Source organism: Populus trichocarpa, chromosome 2, assembly GCF_000002775.5.
Source record: "Populus trichocarpa isolate Nisqually-1 chromosome 2, P.trichocarpa_v4.1, whole genome shotgun sequence".
Lineage (NCBI taxonomy): Eukaryota > Viridiplantae > Streptophyta > Magnoliopsida > Malpighiales > Salicaceae > Populus > Populus trichocarpa.
In genome coordinates this window covers 7,201,359-7,222,344 of record NC_037286.2, presented here as the reverse complement: position 1 = coordinate 7,222,344, position 20,986 = coordinate 7,201,359, and the positions used below count along the sequence as shown (strand labels likewise).

At 31.9% G+C, this 20,986-nt stretch overlaps 2 protein-coding genes and 2 pseudogenes across 3 annotated transcripts; all 4 read right to left on the bottom strand.

The window, feature by feature from the left end:
- Nucleotides 1-4,875: 4,875 nt before the first annotated feature.
- Nucleotides 4,876-8,866, bottom strand: LOC7495168 (uncharacterized). Of its 2 annotated transcripts, XR_002980585.2 has the most exons (3): nucleotides 7,620-8,866; nucleotides 5,451-5,529; nucleotides 4,876-5,330 (listed from the first exon to the last, which is right to left on the bottom strand). XR_002980585.2 is itself a non-coding variant. In XM_002301029.4 (2 exons), exons 1-2 carry the CDS (start codon nucleotides 8,846-8,848, stop codon nucleotides 5,324-5,326), a joined length of 1,236 nt encoding a protein of 411 aa, XP_002301065.3. In that variant the 5' UTR covers nucleotides 8,849-8,865; the 3' UTR covers nucleotides 4,876-5,323. The 2 variants fall into 2 exon arrangements, 1 of the variants encoding a protein (XP_002301065.3); XM_002301029.4 differs by lacking the exon at nucleotides 5,451-5,529 and having other exon boundaries at nucleotides 7,620-8,865.
- A 2,474-nt stretch (nucleotides 8,867-11,340) lies between these two features.
- LOC7495167 (protein EXORDIUM-like 2) lies at nucleotides 11,341-12,440 on the bottom strand (annotated as a pseudogene).
- Nucleotides 12,441-13,706: 1,266 nt separating this feature from the next.
- LOC18096234 (protein PHOSPHATE-INDUCED 1-like) lies at nucleotides 13,707-14,902 on the bottom strand. Its single transcript, XM_052450510.1, has one exon. It carries the CDS (start codon nucleotides 14,791-14,793, stop codon nucleotides 13,831-13,833), a length of 963 nt encoding a protein of 320 aa, XP_052306470.1. The 5' UTR covers nucleotides 14,794-14,902; the 3' UTR covers nucleotides 13,707-13,830.
- A 1,371-nt stretch (nucleotides 14,903-16,273) lies between these two features.
- Nucleotides 16,274-20,788, bottom strand: LOC112326685 (protein PHOSPHATE-INDUCED 1-like; annotated as a pseudogene).
- Between the last annotated feature and the right edge of the window lie 198 nt (nucleotides 20,789-20,986).

Below are 20,986 nucleotides of genomic sequence, written 5' to 3'. Positions count from 1 at the left end.
GAAGCACGGCAACATTAATTTGACTGTTTAATGGACTGGACTGGTCACTGGAGACATACTGTTCGAACTTCGAAGATATTCAAAGAGTAGGTGAACTTGCAGGGAGCCCTGGTGATGCAAAGTTAAATAACAAAGTCCTATGCCGCATGCCTCTTCACAGGAGCGTACTTTCATTGGCCTCCACTCCTACGTTTTTCCACATGTATATGGGCCACGAGCGAAGCCCCGATTTTCTTGTGGCGTTGGGGCCGTGTAGGGCTGTTCACTGTGCTATTGTTTATGTCAACGTCATGTCACAACGACAGCTTCAGAAAGAAATTCGATCTCTCCCTGCCTGAAATTTATTTCGGCGTGCATGAACACCATCTTAGATGGTCCACCTCCTATCGGGACCGTATGTAACGATGTAGAAAGCTCAGTCCATCGGCGCACTATTTGAATTTATTTTACTGTTTGTAACCATTCGTCATCTTACATTTGTCTGTATCAACTACTGTCTAGTTTATGATTTAAAGGAATCGGTATTTTGCCGTGGATCAAAATTCATTGTACTGTAAGTAAATTGTTATAGTGTAATGGTATTTATACCGTCCAAGGTAACAACCAATAAAGTGAAAATTAGGGGGTAAAAATGGTTTTTCTAAGAAAAAAAAATTTAAATTAGCGTCCAAGGGTGACTATGGCCCTCTTAAAAACAAAATTTACTAAGTTGGCTTCAAGGGGCTTTTTCCTTGTTTTTATTGTGCTTTTCTATAAAAAAATGTATTGAAGGATATTTTGATATTTTAATAAATATAAATATTATTAAAAAAATTATTGGTGTTTGCATTGCACACTCTAGCAATGTATAAGCGCGTGGTTGGTGCCCCCACTTCTGGCAACACGTGCAGCGTCGCTCAAAAGCCAAGTGTCGTCTTCTAGAGTAGCATTAGAATCTCCTCGACGGGCCCTCCGTGCTTGGGCGGTGCACGTAGAAACCGATCTCTAGTTTGTCTTTTCCTCTCTTCTCTTCGATTTTCATGCCAAACCTTTCAATTTTTCAAGCTAGCCCTTTAATTTGAGTTTTCTTCATATTTGGTCCATATTTTTTTTATTATTTGTTTTATTTAAAATAATTTATAAAATTAATTTTTTTTTTTAATTTTATCCTTCTTTGATTTTTTTCATCTATTTTATTTGACCCTGTTCTTTTGATTGTTGTTTTTCTTTATTATTTTCTTGGTTTATTTTATTTTTTAATTTTATCCCTTACTATATTACTCCATTTAGTTTTTAGACCAAATTTAACCACTATTCTTTTTATTGTTATTTTTTTTTGTTTTTATCATTTTCTTAATTTATTTTATTTTTCAATTTAGTCCCTCGTTGTTTTATTTCATTTAATTTTTATACTGTATTTTGTATTTATTTTTTGATTGATATTTATTTTATTTTTCATTATTTGGGGTAACCCAATCTCATGGGCTTAATTACAGGTTTTGAAGATTAGCTTGATCTGACCTTCAATTTTTCAGATTTTTTTTTATAATTTTTTTTATTAATTTTATCATTCGACTTTGTGATTTTTACCGCTTTTCTTTCTATGAAATTATCTCAATTTTATATACCGGATTTCAGGCTAATCAAGTTAACCCTGGTCGAATTAAATTTTTTTTTAGCATTTTTAATTGATTTTTTTTTTTATTTAGTTTGTTTAAAAATTGACCTTAATTGTTTTTTTTTTTTTTTGTGCAGAGTTATCCTAACCTTGCAAGCTAGTTGTGAGTTTAATATGCTAATTAAAGTTAAAAATTTTTAAATTTATTTTATAATATTTAATTTATTGATAATCAGGTTTTAAATTTTTTTTTCTAATATTATCTTGTTTTCATTTAATATTTTCAAATTATGTTTTCCATGTAAAAAAAAAATTAGCATGGCTGGCAGCGTGCCACTAGTAATAACTACCGCCTAGACTTAAACGGGTTGTATCAAGTGATCCGAACACGCAAGAATCTTTTAGAGGTTGCTTGTATTCAATAATAATAATAATAAATTAGTTGCATGTCCCCGTGTTGCGAGGTGATATAATCTTAATCTTTCAATTTAATTTAATCATACAATCTATTGTTTAATGATTTGATTATTCTTCTCATAATTTTAATTTGATTATACAATTCACTGTCTATTGATTTAATTACCATAATGATTGTAATTATGTTTATTTATATTCTTTTTACTGTGTTTAATCAGTAATAGTAAAAGATCTATTTTCATGAAAAATATTAAAACCAAAATATGTATGATTTGTACAATATTGTATCCTTTTCCAACTCGGTATCAAAATTTATTATTTCGTTAATCAAAATTGAATTTTGGAATTTCCCATCTAAAAAATTAAATCAAACAATAATAAAATAATAAAATATAAAATATATAGATTTAAATTCTCAACTGCTCTTGATTTTTGAAATAAATATTATTATACCGTCTCTTGATTTTTTTTATTTTAAAAAATGGTTTAGTTGTACAGGATTTATTTTTTGCTTTTACATCTCACTCAAAAATATTCAAAATAAATCTTAAACTAAAACCTATGATATAAATTATTAATTGGTTTAAGTAAAAACAATTTATAAAAAATCTATACTAAGAAATTGTGATTTAAAGTTTTTCTCATTTTCTAACTCAGTATCAATATTTCAATTCCTCCCCCCCCCCCTCTATATATGCATACATGGCAAGATAGATCAATTGTATGTTTTACTTTTTTATTATATGACAAAGTATTATTGATCAAGATTTAAATATGTTGACACGTATATAATCTACATGACGGTATTCAAAATAATTGTTTTTTAAATCCAATCAATTTAAAATATAGAGAAAAAATAAATTTTTTATAGTCAAAATTTTATTTTCGTATCAACACCACATATTGTTTTTTATAAGTAGTATGACTTATTGAATGAAAACCTAAAATAATTAAATTAATATTTGCAGGAATTGAAGTGATTTAAATCATCGTAAAAAAATATTTTTTAGCCAAAACCCTCCTTCCCTATCCATGTTTTTTTCTTAGTGAAAACACGTCATTTTTATTATAAAAATATATTTTTAAAAAATTAAAACTTAGTATCATACAAGAAGAAATTCCAGTCAAAAAACAAACAAACAATGTTGTAACAATTCCAATGCAGAAGTTTAAATGAAGTAAAAAATAATTAAATAGATATATTATATAAAAAATTAAAATAAAAAATAAAAAAGTATTCTCATTAAATATTCATGAGTGATGTTTTAAAAAATTCTATATATTAGATTTGTATAATTTTTTTATAAATGAACTGTAGAATTACCGTAAAAGCTCAAATGTTATTTAAGAATGAAGGTATAATTGGATAATTTTTTAACTTTCTTTTTAATAATCCTAATTAAAAACTATTTTACTATAAATTAATAAAAAAAAACTAGGACCAATTTCTTAGCTAAAGTGAGCAACAAGAAGTCGTTTTGTATGGTTAGGCAACTAGTCATTGCCTTGTTCAAGCTTCAAGCATCTCCGGACAAAAAAAGATAGGTCCAACTTATTTATACCTCAAAAACGCAATTTACCATCTATTTTCATTTAAAAATATCACATGAATTCAATAATCCGACCAACAATCTCAAAACACCCTCCAATATGTCCATAAACCAAATCAAATAGATATTTTTTTCAAGTCCAGTTCTACATTTTTCATCACTATTGAAGGTAAAAACAATTTTTATTGAGTTCATCTCTTAAAATTAAATTCATAAACATTAAAATATAAATTATTGGTGGCTAGAATCTAACCACCCCGAGAATTTTCTCCCAGCTCAACTTTTTATTCAACTCTCTTTGATTTATCAGCCATTAAGAACTTAAACATTATAAAATAAATAGAAGCTAAAACTCTACTTCTGTGAAAAAAACCTCTACTTCTTCTTTTATGTTAATTTTATTCCTTCATTTCTCGATTTATTTGTTAAATAGAAGCTAAAACTCTATTTTGTAAAGTCATTCGTTAATTTAACGAGAAATAATATTCAATGAACGAATTACAAACTTTGTGAACTATAGAGACTGAACTATAAAAATGGGGCAAAAATACAAAGTGACGAAACAATGTTTTATGAGTTGTATGCACAGTGAATTATGAACAGGGAATCCGATAGGCAGGTGAGGCGAAGGAGTTGTGAAAAAGCGTTTAGAAAAAAGATGAGGTAAAAACAAAATAGAGAAAGACCATAGTTTTTAATCTCAAGAAAGAAGCAACTAGCAAGAATCTTTCCGTTCATTCCTCCCTCGTACCCAAAAGAGGTCGCTTCCGTTCAAGTTGTGTAGGACGCAGATAGAGCGAGTCAGCAGGTGCTTTCCAGATGGAGGGTGATAAAGGTGACAGCTGGGCAGTGTCCTTTGACTTGACTTGTTTAATCCGATAGGCAGCAGTAAGGGGTTAACAGGAGAGAGCATTTTTATTACCTATGGCCTATGGGCCAAGAGCTCGGGGTTCATTCCTTCGGCCATGCAGTTCTGTTCTCCTGCGACGGAACAATCAACCCCCTCGTCCATTGTGCCTCCGGATGACCTAACCAAACCAAGTAATAAAAAAGCTATCAATATCATGTATTTATTTTTACGTTTTAAAAATATTTTTTAAAAAATTTAATATTTTTTATTTTTTTCCTTCAAATTATCTTTTTTAATATTTTTAAATTATTTTAATACATTAATATCAAAAATAATTTTATAAAATAAAAAAAATATTATTTTAATATATTTTAAAATAAAAACACTTTAAAAAACAATCACATCAATACCAATTCCTTAATTTAATTGCTCAGGCGAAGGCGAAAGTAAATCAGGGAATATTTACAAACAGTCCCTCATTTAAATTGATCGTTTTCGTATAATGGCTTTGAAAATTCAAGCTCGACATTTGGTATAGCACTACATCATGACTGCCACATCAGCCCGATCAAACAATGGAGGAAACATATTAATCCTCGCATGCCATTTGCTCAACACTTATAGATAGAAACTGGACTTTCATCCCTCAACCATTCGACAGACAACTATTTGCACCACCATCACATATGTAGTAAAACAAACGGGTAGATAATTATCTGACAATGCATCATCTGCATGGTCATTTTAGGAAGAAAAGAAAAACAAAGAGAGGAATAGCTTAATGAGTTCACAGTAGTATCATATTTCCACCCTGTTAAACTGTCTACTGTAGCGAATCACAATGAAACCCCGTGGAGAATCCACCCTCTTGGTTCCATATCATACGTTCTTATAGAGCTGATAAACGCACTACTCCCTGGAAGAAAAAGGAAAAAAAAAAAAAAAACTAATCAATATACATATAAACAACAGTAGGCTTTCTTTTGAAAGAGTAAGCTAAAATTACAGATCACAAACCAGCTACAGTAACATATACCATTCAAAATTTCTCTACTAAGCGAGGCAATTAAAGACTACATAAATACTTTCCAGGTCACAGTTGGCAGTGCAATGACCTAAAAAAAAATTAACTGTTTTAATCATTAAGAAATCAATAACATACAAGCACATATCTATGTGGTAAAAAAAAAAAACCAAATGGATTCTGATTCCAAGTTTTGAGTAACATTGGTACCATATAGGTGAACTAATCAACACCATTGAACCAATACGCAAGTCAGCAATCTCCAAGAATAAGGTAATATCTTTACAGAAATCAATTTAAGGAAACCGTAAGAATAAAATGGAGATCCCACAATGAACTTGGTAATAATTGGCAGAAAGTTGTACATAGTGTTTCGTCTAGCCAGAGTCAGTAAGCTTATATCAACTAAATTATAAAAGAACAAAAGTGGTCACTAGACAAATCAAAATCCCAATCAATGATGTATTTGATTCTTCATGAACTAACCTACTAAAGCTCAACTGTTTTTTTTATATCAATACTAACATCAACTAATGGAAGAAAATTTCAGACAGGCAACATGGTCGGCCTCGTGTTACATTACATATCAGTTCACTTCAAGTGAAGTTTATAGAGCTGCATGATGCAAGGATAAGTAATTTTCAGCTTGACAAGTTGACGAAGTCATTTTACCAATTTCAAACAAAGCATACACTGAATGAAGGAGGAAATATTTAGAGAATGGTGAAAAAGCTAGGTATCAGAACTTCTAATTATCCATGCCAACAAAGGAGCCAAAAGGGGGAAAAGGTGGGGAAGATGTATATTTTGATACCATCTTGAATGAAAAGGACCATGCTGAACATGCTACGAACGAGTTAACAAACCATGAAAGTTCTAGCACCATTTACCGCGAGGTTCTATATTCCAAGCAACTAATGTCCATGCTTGCCAATAGCTGGTGTTGGAAGCTTCTATAGGAAGCGAACAGGATATCAACCAAAATTGGCTCTTTATTGCCCCACAATGATGCTGATGAAATCAGACTGTTCCACTGGAACATAAAGGAAGCCAGTATCCTCCACGCAAGTTCTCACAGTCAAGAAGTGAATTGGAATCCATAAATCAGGAAAAATTCTAAAGACATTCCAGGTGGAAAATATCAAACAACGCTATGGCAATCAAATGCAAGGACACTTAATAATAAGGCAAGTTAGCTATAGCACCTAGCATTTAAGAGATCCTGGGTCCAGACATGAATGCATTAGCTAGACAATTTGATAGACTAAAAACAGGTTTATAATTGATGACTTCAATTGTATCTTCATTCAAGGGGTATCTTACTGCTCAACAAAATCTTTTATTTCAAATAATTGTTTTCCTCACATGAAATGGAAAACTTTTAACACCATCAACTAGAATAACACGAACTTTCAACGCAACTCCCTAAACGTAGACACAATATGCAAGAAATCGTTCCCTAATAGCTTGCCCCAGAAACATTGACCGAAGGATGGAGGGAAAATATAACAATAACAAAGTAGACCTTCTGAACTTGAGAAAAGTATAAGAAATTCTTGAAGAAGCAAACATTAGGCAAGGCAATAGAGTTCCGACTAGAGATCTGTGTAGAAATCACGCTAAGGCAGTGGCAAGTGCTGCTTGCCCTTTAAGACTCATGAGCTGGATGGTTTAATTGGATATGGACAGTTAGACTTCATGCAGACAGCTTATTCAATTCATATCATATTGATATCACACACATAAAAACCTACATTGAAGCAATCAACCTCCTCTATACATTGATACAAACATTCTGCTAAGAAAAGTAACAATTCGCACAGCATGTAAAATCAAAGTGAATAAGAATCAGAAGTGTAACGCAAAGGCTACAAACTACTTCCAAGTAAATCAACTAGTATTCTAAGAAAAGAAAAACTATATACTAAAGACAGAGCTATCAATCTTGCAGTTGCAACCTGTGAAATAGTCACCATGCATGTAAGATAGCCAATTATAAACTCAACTGGTGCCAAGCTAAAAAATGCACTGTACTCTATATCTATTCTTCATGACAATATCCATTTTCATCTCCACTGATAAATTTAATAGCAGTGCATTATATAAACTCCTAATTCACACAAATTAGAATGGAATAACCAATGCACCAATTAGCCATGGAAGAGAAATAAAAACCCATACCACTGAATAAGCGACCCAAACAGGAAATGCTGCATAATAGGCACTTTCTCCAACACTTCTGCTCTATACATCTTAAGCAACCCGCTATTCACCTTGTTCCAATTAGGCACTCCGCTGATATCATCCAACAAAGGCGAGTGCTCAGCAAACAACCCTTTCTTCACCTTCTTAATGAACACAATGCATGAAAGATACATATACTCATTCGAAAAGTTCTCCAAAATATCCTCGTTATGAATAGACTTGGGCTTCATAAACTTATGATTAATCAACTGTGATGATCCAAATATAAACGGCAAGAAATGATAATCATCAAGCCCCCAAACACCGTGCGAACCCGCAGGCTCCAGATTATAAACCAATTGCAACTTCCTCATTAATTCAATATAATTAACAAAAACTCTAGAAACTAGAGCTTGATAATCAACTTCCTCTATAACCCCCATCCTAGCCAAACAATACAACCATGCGGCGAAATTAGTTTCATGTCCAGTACCGTAATCAATCCGGCTCGAATTACCAAAACTATCGGTAAAATAAGGAACGATCTCCACCATTGAAGATTTTAAAAGTTCGGGCAAAATCTGAAGCATTAAACTCTCGCTATTTTCTACCAAACGGTTATGCCAGGTGCGGTAAGAGATGTTACCGTATCGAGAAGATTGTTGAGCCGGAGGGATTTCTTCAGTCCACTGAATTAGGGTTTCGATAATAGACACAATCTTTTTCAGAGTTGTGGATTCGTGAAAGGAATCGGAGGTTTTATGGGACCGTATAGATTCTGAGAGAGAGACGATGAAGCCAAGGAAGTTCTTAGAGGAATCGGAGTTGATGAATTGGCGAATGTCGTCAGGGGAGTGGATTTTTTTGGAGGGGGATTGGAAGGTGTGAGGAAGGGAAATGGTGAGCACCTTTTGGGATTGCGGGACTGGAGCGAGGATTATGGCTTGGGAATTTGTGTTTGGTGGCGGATTTATAGCCGGAGAACGGATAGGGCGGTAGGTTGGAGGAGGGGAAATTTCTGACCAAGGGGATTGCGTGGGTGGTGGATGGAAGGAGGTTGAGCCGGCGCATTTAACGCTGGTTGAGGAGGCGCATGTAGGTGATGCTGGAGTTGTGGGGGATTTTGAAGGCTCCTGGTCGTTGTGGTCTTGGGGTTTTTCCATTTTGGTACAGGAATGGAGGGAGTCTGAGACTGCGGGGAGGAAGGAAAGAAAAAGCTGCTGCATGCAGTTCAATTTGGAGGCTTCTCGCGCGTAGATGAAAGAGTTCTGGAGCTACATGATTGGGCCTATCCTGAGCTAAACTTTCAGTGAGTTCAAAGAACATAATTTTAGGTAGCCCACTTACATGGGCTCTTAAGAGAAGCCCATCATCACTGTGGCTCACAAAGAATTGAGTGCTTTTTCGTTCTTCTTTTGTTTTTGTTATTGTCGAGAATGCAGGGTATTTTGAAACCAACTTATACATCAACAAACCTAAATCTCATCCTAAAAAATTCTTAAGGCACGTCTTTCACATTATTCAATATATCTAAAAAAATGTATTTTTTAATGTTAATTCTAATATTTGAAATTAAAAGGTCAACAATGAAACATATTTTTTTTAATCATTAAAAAAATTCTTTGAGTTTTTATAATTATAATGTAATAAAAAAATTAAAATTTTAATGAATTGTAATAATATCCTTTTCTTCTTATACTACTTTTTTTTAATGTTAATTTTCTTTTCGTTATAATGGTAGAATTGGGTGTTTAAATTTTAAATAAAGTTATTAAACTCGACCCATTTTAGTGGAATGATTTGGGACTTAGAAGCGGTGTTGGAAAATTAACTTGAATTTAACTTGATCAACCTAGTTAAAACTTGGCTTGAGTTTTTTTAAAATAAATAAATATTTAAATAACATCGTTTTGATTAATACGAGTCAAATTAGGTTAATTCACTCAACTTGTGAACCGAGTTTTAAACTGGGTCAGATTTAATTATTATGATTTAAATTTCAACTTCATTGAAAGGTTTCTTTTTGTTTTTTTTTAATGATAAAACTATATGAAAATTAAGTTTGTGTTTAGCTTACCAACAAAGTTGATTGACTTTATTTCCAAACTTGGTGGGTGATTTTTTTTATCTAACCCTTCTAGATTTCTTAGATTAGTGTATACGTCAATTGCGGTTTTGCTTTTGCATGGTATCAAGGATGGGTCTCTCTTTTTTTTAAATAAATTCTTGTTCAAACTCTAAAATTAAGGGATGGAGAGAATTTTTATCCATTTGACCAATTTCTCAAGTTTTTTTTTTAAAAATGAACTAGGACTGGTCCTTGTACGAGAGAAAGGCTTGTAAAAATTACATCGAATCTTTTATAATTTGATTAATTATTTGTTTTGCCTTTATATTTTAAAAAATTATACTTGACATCTCTATCCAAACTAAAAATTCAAACAATAATTGTACTACCCTCATATATAATATATTGCAGAAAGCAATCCACAAAATACACTCTCTCTCTCTCCCCACGACATTCTCTCTCGATAGAATAGAAAAAACCTTAAATCTCCAAATCAAAAGCACACAGCTCACCAAGTTAGTTTTTTAATCAATTCTCTTAGAATCTCGTGACCTTTATTGGTGAAGCACTATAAGTTGTCCCCTGAGGTGTTTAAAAGCTCGACTGGAAGTTCGGGATTATTTGATAATTGTGTTATATTTGTTTTTTTTTAAAAACGAAAGGACCTAGGTTAGGATAATAAAATGCATGTAAACTATATCTTGATTTCACCGAGTTAACTTCCAACTTAACTTAACATAAAATCTAACTCTAACTAGATTCCAAGTTAGCAATTCTTAGTTTAATTTGTTGGATTAAATTTAATAACATTAATTTTTAACAGGTCAAATTTAAAGTTGGCTTGACCATAACCCTATATATAATTGTATTTCTGAAAAAAAATAACTACTAGAAAATTAGAAAAACATAACAAAAATTCCAACAAAAAAATATCTTGTTGCTGATGTTTATCGATGAAATTTGATTGATAAAAAAATAAAAATAAAATAAAAAAATAATAATCAAATCTAATAGATAACAAGAATTAAAAGATAATGAAATTAAAAAAATCTAATTTTATAAATTATTTTAAATAAAATAAATGACAATAAAAAAAATGAGGATTGAATCTTATAGATAACAAATTTCAATTAAGAAAATGACGAGAAAAAAAATAAAAAAAATAAAGACCAAAATTGATATAAAAATCAAATTAAATCAGATTCTAAATAATGAAATTGAGAAAAAAAAACAAAATATATATCAATAAAAAAATCAATGATCAAATTTGATATAGTCAACAAATAATAATATATTTTTTAACTTTTTATAATTTCTAGAAAGTATTTTTTACTCAAAATAAAAAATATTTTTTAAAAATCAAACCTAATTTTTATTTAAGCAGTGCTGAAGAAAAGGCTATAGTAAAACAAGGAGCATTAAATCCCATGTATTGTTGAGATGAGAAGTTAAATACTGTAAGTAGATAGTGACTTTTAATAAATCTTCTAATAAACCCTGTGTCATTGTTGAGGCAAGAAATCCATAAAAAAAAAAAAAACCATAATTTTAAACCATGAAAAGAACCTTTATTGAGAAAGAAATAAATCTTTAAACATCACCAAAAGTCAAATGATAACCTTCAAAGCTATAAGCAAGCTTTCCCCCCTTTTCCCTCGGTATCTACATGCATAGCTACAAATTTCTACCTCAAAATTCTGCTCACACGAGGAATTTATAGGTGGATGTTGTTGGGTCCCACGTTGCAGGGAGCAAATACTGACGCCCATCGATGCCAAACGCATTATAGCTCGCCCCTGTCGTTTTGTCCACCAAAATCTCCCCTGGATATCCCGGGGAAGCCCCCTTGCCGAAAATACCCGTGTACGCGCTCACAGCCTCTAGGGGTGCGCTAGCTGGCCCTTGGAAATAACCGTTACTGTTCCCGCTAAAACCGTGGCCAAATTAATTATCATGCCGTCAATTCCTACGTCACCGTTACGAGCAACTAGCGGTGGAGCCTGTGGCTCGTAAATTGGCTGGTGGAAAGGCCAGGCGCACTGACATGGACACCGAGTCACGGAGTTACCAACCCACGCGTACACAAATATACCCATCTTGTCCTGACCAGGCCCATGGGTCCCACACTTGCTCATGCAAAACCCAGCAATCGCCACGTCAGCAGAGGTAAAAACAAGGCTGATTGCATTCTTACCGTGGCCAGCTTTGATGCTAGAGCAATAATTTGTGGGGTTTTTTAGTAACTTTCCCAGAGGATAATTTTCTTCGAGGATTTGTTTACCAAGAACTACAGTACATGGTCCTCCTCTGTACCTCCCAGTAGTTTGCCACCACGTTGAGACTGATAGTGCTGGGTTCTTTACTGTCAAGTAATGTAACGTTAATTATTTTTAAAATATTTTTTATTTAAAAATATATTAAAATAATATTGTTTTTTTATTTTTTAAAATTTATTTTTAATATTAATATATCAAAATATTTAAAATCATAACAAAAATTAATCTAAAATTAAAAATAAAAAATACTCAAAAATATTTTTTAATTAAAAAATAAATACTAAAAACACTTAAAAGAGCGGAGGAAGTCAACGATGATGGAGCTTTGGATTGGTGATAACTTGCCATAAGAGCATCTCCAATGCAAAATGCTATTTTGAAAAGCTAAATTAATAAAATACCATTTTGAATAGTGTAAATATAGTTTTTTTTACCATATCTATTCCAATGGAAAAAAGCCATTTGAAGAGCCATTTATATTGGAGTGGAAGAAACAAGTGTCTTATTATTTCTTAATAAATTTGATGTTACTTTTTTTTCTACATGTCTACATTTAATTGGTTTATTTTTTTAGTGGCCCCACTTTGTTGGTTTTGACTCTTTAGAGAGATATGTAAGAATAACATTTGTGGGAGAGAAAAATCATTTTAGCATTTTGTTTAGCTTTCCTCTTGAAATGTGCAAAACAAGTAAAGAAAAGCTAAAACATTAATTTTTTATTTTTGAGTATTCATTTAGCTTCTCTATTGGAGATGTTCTACCAGACGAAATTTACTGTGGTTATCGCCTTTGAGAAGTGGACCGAAGTGGTACATGGGAACCAGAGGTTCTTCTTTAACTAAAGCAGCTTGTCGTGGCTAGGGCGGGGACAAAGTAGAGAGAGAGTGCAAGAACTGAAGTGAAAATAATTAAATGGGAAACGGAAGCCATGGATGGTTTTATATTGTATGCTTGATTGGGTTTAGTTACATGTAAAAAATAATAAATATTTTTTTATATGTAAGTACACAATTTTAAAATATAAAAAAATAATTTAAAATAAAAAAATAAAAAAATAAAAAAATAATTTTTTTTAAGAAAACACTTTTAAAATATGATGGACTTGGCTAATGGTATAGTGTAGGTGTCAAGGGGAGGCATGGCCTGGGGAAGGAGCTGACTCTTGAGTCTTGATCTGATCCATAGAGTTAATGCTAGCGTTTCTGGTAAGATATGACTGGCTCCTTCGTCTTGGAGCCTTCATTCTCTAGAGTCTTCCCACTGATCACGTATTACAAGTTTTAACAGTTTAATTACTTTGCTTTCTCTAATTATGTACTTGGAAATCAGTAATCCTTGGTAAATCGAACTAATTAGGAGATACACGGTTAATAAATAAATAGATGAAGGGCACCGTTCGTTTTACTTTTATCCTAAATAGATAGGCAATCTTACCATATATTTATTATTAATAAAAATTATTTTATTTTTAATATTTATTTATATTTGATTAATAAACTTAATGTTTAATTAATAAATATAATAAAAATAAAGTCGATAGAACAAAAATAATTTTTTAAAAAAATTATAAAATTATTATAATAATAAGATTTTTATTATTTTAAAACCATTCACAAGTTAACAATTATAAGATTTTTATTACACAACAACCTTCTCATGAGAATCCTTTTGATTACCTGATCAATAACATTCAACTAGAAGTAGTGGTGGATTATCGTTGTATACAAATTGAGAGGGGGGTAACATTCAATTGTGGTTAAATTTTTATTATAATTGAATAAAAGAATGATTAAATCAAAAAACAATCTCTCTTCGTTATAGTTCTACTGTCTATATGATTTCTCTCATAATGTGTTCACACATCTCACGGTAGAGTGGAACAAGTTGAAGTTGAAGGATCAAATAAAGCAGGAAGCAAGTATTTCCTTCCGTTAACACCATGAGCATTATAGCTAGCACCAGTTGTAGAGTCCACTAACAAATCCCCGGCATAACCAGGATAGGCACCCTTGCCATAAACCCCAGGACAAGCAGATGCAGCCTCAAGAGGAGCCTCCTTTGGACCCTGAAAGTAGCCATTTCCAAATGGGTTTGTTGCAGTCCCAGCCAAAAGACTTGCCAAATTGATTACCATCCCGTCAAGACCCACATCGTTGTTGGGTGCAACCAATGGAGGGTTCTGCGGTCCATAAATTGGCTGGTGCAATGGCCACGCACATTGACCAGGACATTGAGTCTCAGAGTTACCAACCCAAATGTAAGCAAATTTAGATATCTTGCGATTGATTCTTTTAGCGCTCAAAGAAGACCCATGAATACCGCATTTGCTAGAGCAAAACCCTTCAACAGCAACATCAGATGATGTCAAGACAACGTTAATCGCATCCTTTTGGACACCTTTTGATGCTAACTGCACAATTTGCTTGCCAGAGAGCGATTTCCCCAATGAATACTTCTCGTCTAGGATTTGTGTTCCTAGTGAGAGAAGAGGAGGGGAGGTTTTCTTCGGTTTCACAAGGTTGAAATATTTATCTGTAGCTTTCCACCACGTGGCAACAGAGGGTTGTGCTGTTGTGAGTTTTCTAGAAGACACAGAGTCAATAAAATCCGAGACAATGGCACGCTGAGATGGCCTGAACTTGCCATACCAGATCAAGTTGACGGAAATTTGACCTGTAAGGAGAGGGCCATTGTGGTATTGAAACAAAAAAGGTTCTTGGGTTTGATCTGACACGGAGAGTCTCCTTGCTGCTGAACTGAACCGATTAATAGAGATAAATAGCAGAAGTACTGGAAGAACAAAACGTGAGGAGACAAAAAAGACCATGATTAATTTGATAATTTGAAGTGAACAAAGCCAATAAGCAGTTGATGGGAGAGAGAATCTATAGAATTTTTGTGAAGATTGGAGTGGAGAGAAATCAAAGAGGAGATGGGTATATATAGTCTCAAGAAGTGATGAAATTTTGGGGAGGGAAGCTACGCGGAGAGGGTGCGGGTTGGAAGTTGTGAGTGGCGACATGACAGATAAATAGCGTGTTGTTCCTTTGATAGTCAAATGTGTGCGCGGCTACTATCGTTTTCAACAGAATCAATCGTTAACGTTACACGATTACAGTTCTTGGCCAGCTAAGAGGAATAAAGACCAGAAGGCATGCTTGCTAATAATCTAGAAGGCATCAACCTTTTACTCTGCTGTGTGAGGAAATGCACATTAGCACAATTTTTTTTTTCGTTTTATTTTCCTGTTTTTTTTAATTTGGTTTTTTGCATTTGATTAACTTGAAATCGTAATTGATTATTTGTTTAGTTTAACTTTGTTTTAGCTACTTGCGGCGGTGTAGGACAAAAAAACCAACTCTTGGTTGATTTTTAATTTGAAAAAAAATAAATTAAATTAAAAAAATTAAAGCAATGAGGACTTAATTTTTTAAAAAATAAACAGGTATTGAGTCTCTTTTTTTCCCCCTCCAAACATCAGGAACTACATTGCATGATCAAGAGAGATATTCAACCTTTTTTAATCTCTCGGTTTTTATTTTTTTGTTGTTGTCTAAATATAAGGTTCCATGATATCGATTGAAAACTTTCGAGACACGTTTGTTTGATGTTGTATTAGTTTTCAACATAACCTCTTGAATTTTAATGATCATCTAGAATTTTATGGTATTTCTTTTGATGAAATGATTAATTCGTTACATTCATGGATGTGTGACAAGTTCGTATCTTAAAGCCAAAGGTTTATATATATAAAAAAATCTCCAAAATCTAATCACGATATATATATATATATGGGTATTGAATTTCATGCATATAGATAAGCTATGGATATTTGGTTTTATTTTGTGAACTTTCGAGGACTCCGCCACATAAAATAGTGTCATTTTTTGCACACCATCATTACACTTTCAAATTTTAATCGAAAGCCACCATGCAACAAGTGAACAAATAAATAGCAACTAGTTGTGTTGAATTTGATCAATTGCTTATTTGCTTGGATAAAAAATTAATGTCCAAGGCGAGCCCAATCCAATTATATTATGGGATGAAAAAAGAGAGGAAATAATCTCATGTTTTTTCATATATAATTTGGAGAGATTTTATAACGTGCTTTTAATCGAGTATTCAGAACAATATCCTTGATTCTTTGACACTAGAAACTCTCTGATAATTCTAATAATTTTCTAATAAATTTAATGCTCGTGCTATTATTTTAATTCTGTAAGTTGTTAATAATGTAACCAAAGTGAGATTTTTTGGGTGCTCAACAATGGTTATTTATAGTATGGTTAAATATTTCCCAACAATTTATAACACAAAGTAAATAAAATTTCTGCATATATTCATCGTTTGATGACATATGTAATCAATAATATATATATATACACACACACAGAACTAAAGAATTTCTTCTGCATAATTTCTGTACTAACGTGCAATCACGTCAAACGATCTTTTAATCACACCAAAGAAGCACCAGTCGATGTTGAAGGGTCAAACAAAGCAGGAAGCAAGTATTTCCTGCCATTGACACCATGTGCATTATAGCTAGCACCAGTTGCCGAGTCTATCAAAAGATCCCCAGCATAACCTGGATAGGATCCTTTGCCATAAACCCCAGGACAGCCTGATGCAGCGTCCAGTGGTGCTTCTTTGGGACCTTGGTAGTAGCCATTTTTATAATCATACCGTCCAAACCCACGTCGTTGTTTGGTGCAACCAAAAGTGGGCTTTGTGGCCCATAAATTGGTTGGTAGAGTGGCCATGCGCATTGACCTGGGCATCGAGTCTCTGAATTACCAACCCAAATCTAAGCAAATTTGGTGCTTTTGCCATTGATTTTTTGAGCACTTAAAGAGGACCCATGAGTGCCACACTTACCAGAGCAAAAACCCTCAACTGCAACATCAGATGCTGTCAAAATAACATTGACTGCGTCCCTTTGGCAACCTTTTAATGCTAATTGTACGATTTGCTTGCTAGAGAGGGATTTGCTCAAGGAATAACCCTCGTCCAAGAACTGTGTTCGCAGAGAGAGGACGGGAGAGGGGGACTTTTCGGACTTGATGGTTTTGTAGTATTTCTCGGTACCTTTTCCACCATTTACAGAAAGTTGATTGAGATATTTCCAGTAAAATCTGTAACAATTGCACGTTGAGAAGGCTTAAACTTGCCGTACCAGATCAAGTTGATAGAGATATTTCCGGTTAGAAGGGGGCCATTGTGGTATCGAAACGGAAGCGGTTGTTGATCAGTTTGGTCTGACTCGGCAAGCTTCCTAGCTGCTGAGACCAAAAAAGCAACTTGGAGGAGAAGAACAAGACTGAATGAAACAGAAGAACCATTATTCAATTTGACAAATACAAATCGAATCTCTAAAATGTGTTTAGATTCTTTTAATTGGAAGAAAGAAGCAGAGAAAGTTACTGCAGTTTGGAGTGAGTGAGGAGGATATTTATAGTGCCAAGAGAAGGCTGGAAACTGCGAGAAAGCGTTTCGAAAAAAGGCAATTGATGGCTAGTTGAGTTGGTAGTTGAGAGAATTGAAATATGCCAGAAGACAACTGAATAACAGTAGTTTGGCAGCCAGATAATAGGACAGAAGGTCAAGCCACAAGAGATCGAAAGGGACAAAATGTATTCCAGTTAATCGGGGAACAACTCTGCTGAAGAATAGCGCGTCCTCCAACGTAGCTTTTTTAGACTAGATGACGGTCCGCGCTGCACTGTCACTTTTATTAATGTGAAAATTTTCAATTACTGTTAATATGTTTTATACTAAAAAGATTAACTATGAATTCAAAATATAATGTATATTATATGATTTTAAAAAATATTAATTCGATAATGTATTATATGATATTTAAAAAAAATATTAAAATAGTGATATATTTAATTGATTCTTAAACTCTTAAATTTATAATTTAGATCATGATATTATGATAAACTTATAAAAATTAAAGTAAGATAAATCATGAAAATTAATTTTTAATTAACTCAATGTTAAGGGATAAAATACAAAAAATATAAAGGGACAAACAAAACAACCTAAGTCATTCCGAGTTAATCTGTTAAACCTGCAACACAAGTCATTAGATCGGGACAACCCATGAAAAACAAACAAAAAAAATTATGCTCAATTTCCAACCTAGTGTTAAAGGATAAAATAAAAATAAAAAAATAAAATAAAAACAATCTAAGTCAACTTGTGCTACCCAGTTAAACTTACGACCTGGGTGACAAGACCATGATAACTTCATACAAAGAAAATAAAAAAAATTATAAAACACCATTCTCAACATATCTAATGTTGGATGATGAAATCAAGGAAAAAAAACTAATTCCATGAGACTAAGATAACTCCATTAAAAGAAATTTGAAAAAAAATTACAAATTTCAATTCTCAAACAACCTAATATTGAAGGATTAAATTGAAAAAAAAAACTGAATAAAAAAAGATTGGGTTGTTGGAGGGTTAAATTGAAAAAAAAAATCAATTAAAAAATGATAAAAAAATCAACCGGGTTAACTTGCTAAACTCGCAATTCGGGTCATGAGATCAGGATAACTCTATAAAAAAAATATGAAACTCAATTCTCAACTAACCCAATATTGAAAGATGAAATAAAAAAAATCAATTAAACAAGGCATCATAGAAAAATGATATGGGAAAACTTGGGTTAACTTGTTAAACTCGCGACTTGGATCATGATATTAAGATAAACTCATAGAAAGCAAATAAAAAAAATCATGAAGCCCCACTTTCAACATGTCTAATGTTGATGGTTGAAATCAAGATAAAAAAAACACATGAGACTGGTATATAATCAAACAAAAAGAAAATAAAAAATTATGAATTACAATTTCAAAAAAAATCTAATATTAATATTGAATGGTAAAATAAAAATAAAAAACCTAAATAAAAGAAGAATAAGATTGGATTGTTAAAAGGTGATATTGAAAAAAAAACTAAAAAAACTTGCAAAACACTATTCCAATAAGTAGTATTTTATGCGTGTGGCTACACTGGCTAAATTAAAAAGAAATCAATTAAAAAAATAAACTGAGAAATCTCATGTTAACCTACTAAACTCGTAATTTTGGTCATAAGATCATGATAAATTCATAGAAAGTAAATGTAAACAAATTATGATGTCCAATTCTCTAGCAACTCAATATTAAATGATGAAATTGAAAAAAAATCAATTTAAAAAAGACAGAAAAAAAAAACCAATCTAAGTCAATATGAGTTAACCTGTTAAATCCGCGACTTGTATCATGAAACCAAGATAACTTTATAAAAAAAAATAAAAAATTCATGAAGCTCTATTTCCAGCATATCCACTAAATTCATGAAACTAGGATAACTTCATAGAAAACAATTTGAGAAAAAAAAATGAAACTCAATTCTCAAACAACCTAATATTGAATGATAAAATTAAAAAATACTAGATAAAAAAAGAGAATTAGGTTGTTGGAGGGTGAAATTGAAAAAAAATCAATTGAAAAATAACAAAAAATGATCCGAATCAACCCATGTTAACTTGCCAAACCCGCAAGCCGAGTCATGAGATCAAAATAACTCTTTAGAATGCAAATTTAAAAAAATTATGAAGCTCAATTCTCAACCAATTCAAATTGAAGAATAAAATCGAAAAAAAATTAATTAGAAAAAGCAATAAGAAATTATTTGACTCAATCTGGATTAACCTATTAAACCACGATCTGAGTTACGATATTGAACTAAATTTATAAAAACAAATAAAAAAATTTACAAAATCTCATTTACAGATTTAATATTGAATATTAAAATCAAGAAACATAAGCTAAAAAATATATATCAGCCACTATTCTCAAACAAAACATAATATGGAATAATAAAATGAAGGGCATGTCTTAAAAAGTCATCCATGGACTAGTTGTTACGCGTCTACCTGTTCTTATATATCATCATCATGTTGAAATTATGATGCCCAACTCCCAAGCAATTTAATGTTGAAAGATGAAATTGAATAAAAAAAATCAATTAAAAAAAAAACAATCGAAGTCAGTCTGAGCTAACCTGTTAAACATACGATTTGTATCACAAGACCAAGATAACTTCATAAAAAAATAGTCATGAAGCTCCATTTCCAACATATCCGATGTTGAAGGTTGAAACTGAGAGAAATAGAAACTAAATTCATGAAACTAGGATAACTTCATATATAAAAAATTAAGGGAAAAAAATATAAAACTCAATTTTTAAACAACCTAATAATGAAGGATGAAATTAAAAAATACTAAAAAAAAAATTGGGTTGTTGGAGGGTGAAATTGAAAAAAAAATTAATTAAAAAATAATAATAAAATAATCAGAATCAACTCATGTTAACTTGGCAAACTCGCAATCTAAGTCATGAGATCAAAATAACTCTTTAGAATGCAAATTGAAAAAAATTATGAAACTCAATTCTCCACCAATCCAATGTTGAAGAATAAAATCGAAAAAAAATTCAATTAGAAAAAGCAATAAAAAAATGACTAGAATTAACTAAATTAACCTATTAAACCATGATTTGAGTCATGATATTGATATTGAACTGAATTTATAAAAAGCAAATAAAAAAATTATGAAGCCCCATTTATAACAAATTAAATATTAAATATTAAAATTAAAAAAAAAATCCACAAAACCAGTATAGTATATAAAACTAACCAAAAAAAATATCAACCACAGTTCTCAAACAAAATATAATACTGAATGATAAAATAGAGGGCATGTCTCCAAAGTCATCCATGGACTAGTTGTTACATGTCCACCTTTCTCATATATCATCATCATGTTGGTAAATTATTAAAACAAAAGATGAATGCGAACAATGAGTGTCTTGTTAGTGGTGGTGGGTGCAATACAGGACTAGATTATTTTAAGTGTTATTTTTTTTGTTTCATTTTCTCTTGGATTATATGCATCTATGTAATTGGATTATGATGGGAAAATGGCAGTGAGTTTATATAAGATAATTTTTGAATGGCGTCT

What these genes read in the sequence shown, in the direction of transcription:
- LOC7495168 (XM_002301029.4), bottom strand. Translation starts at nt 8,848, where the DNA reads ATGCAGCAGCTTTTTCTTTCCTTCCTCCCCGCAGTCTCAGACTCCCTC.
- LOC18096234 (XM_052450510.1), bottom strand. Translation starts at nt 14,793, where the DNA reads ATGGTCTTTTTTGTCTCCTCACGTTTTGTTCTTCCAGTACTTCTGCTA.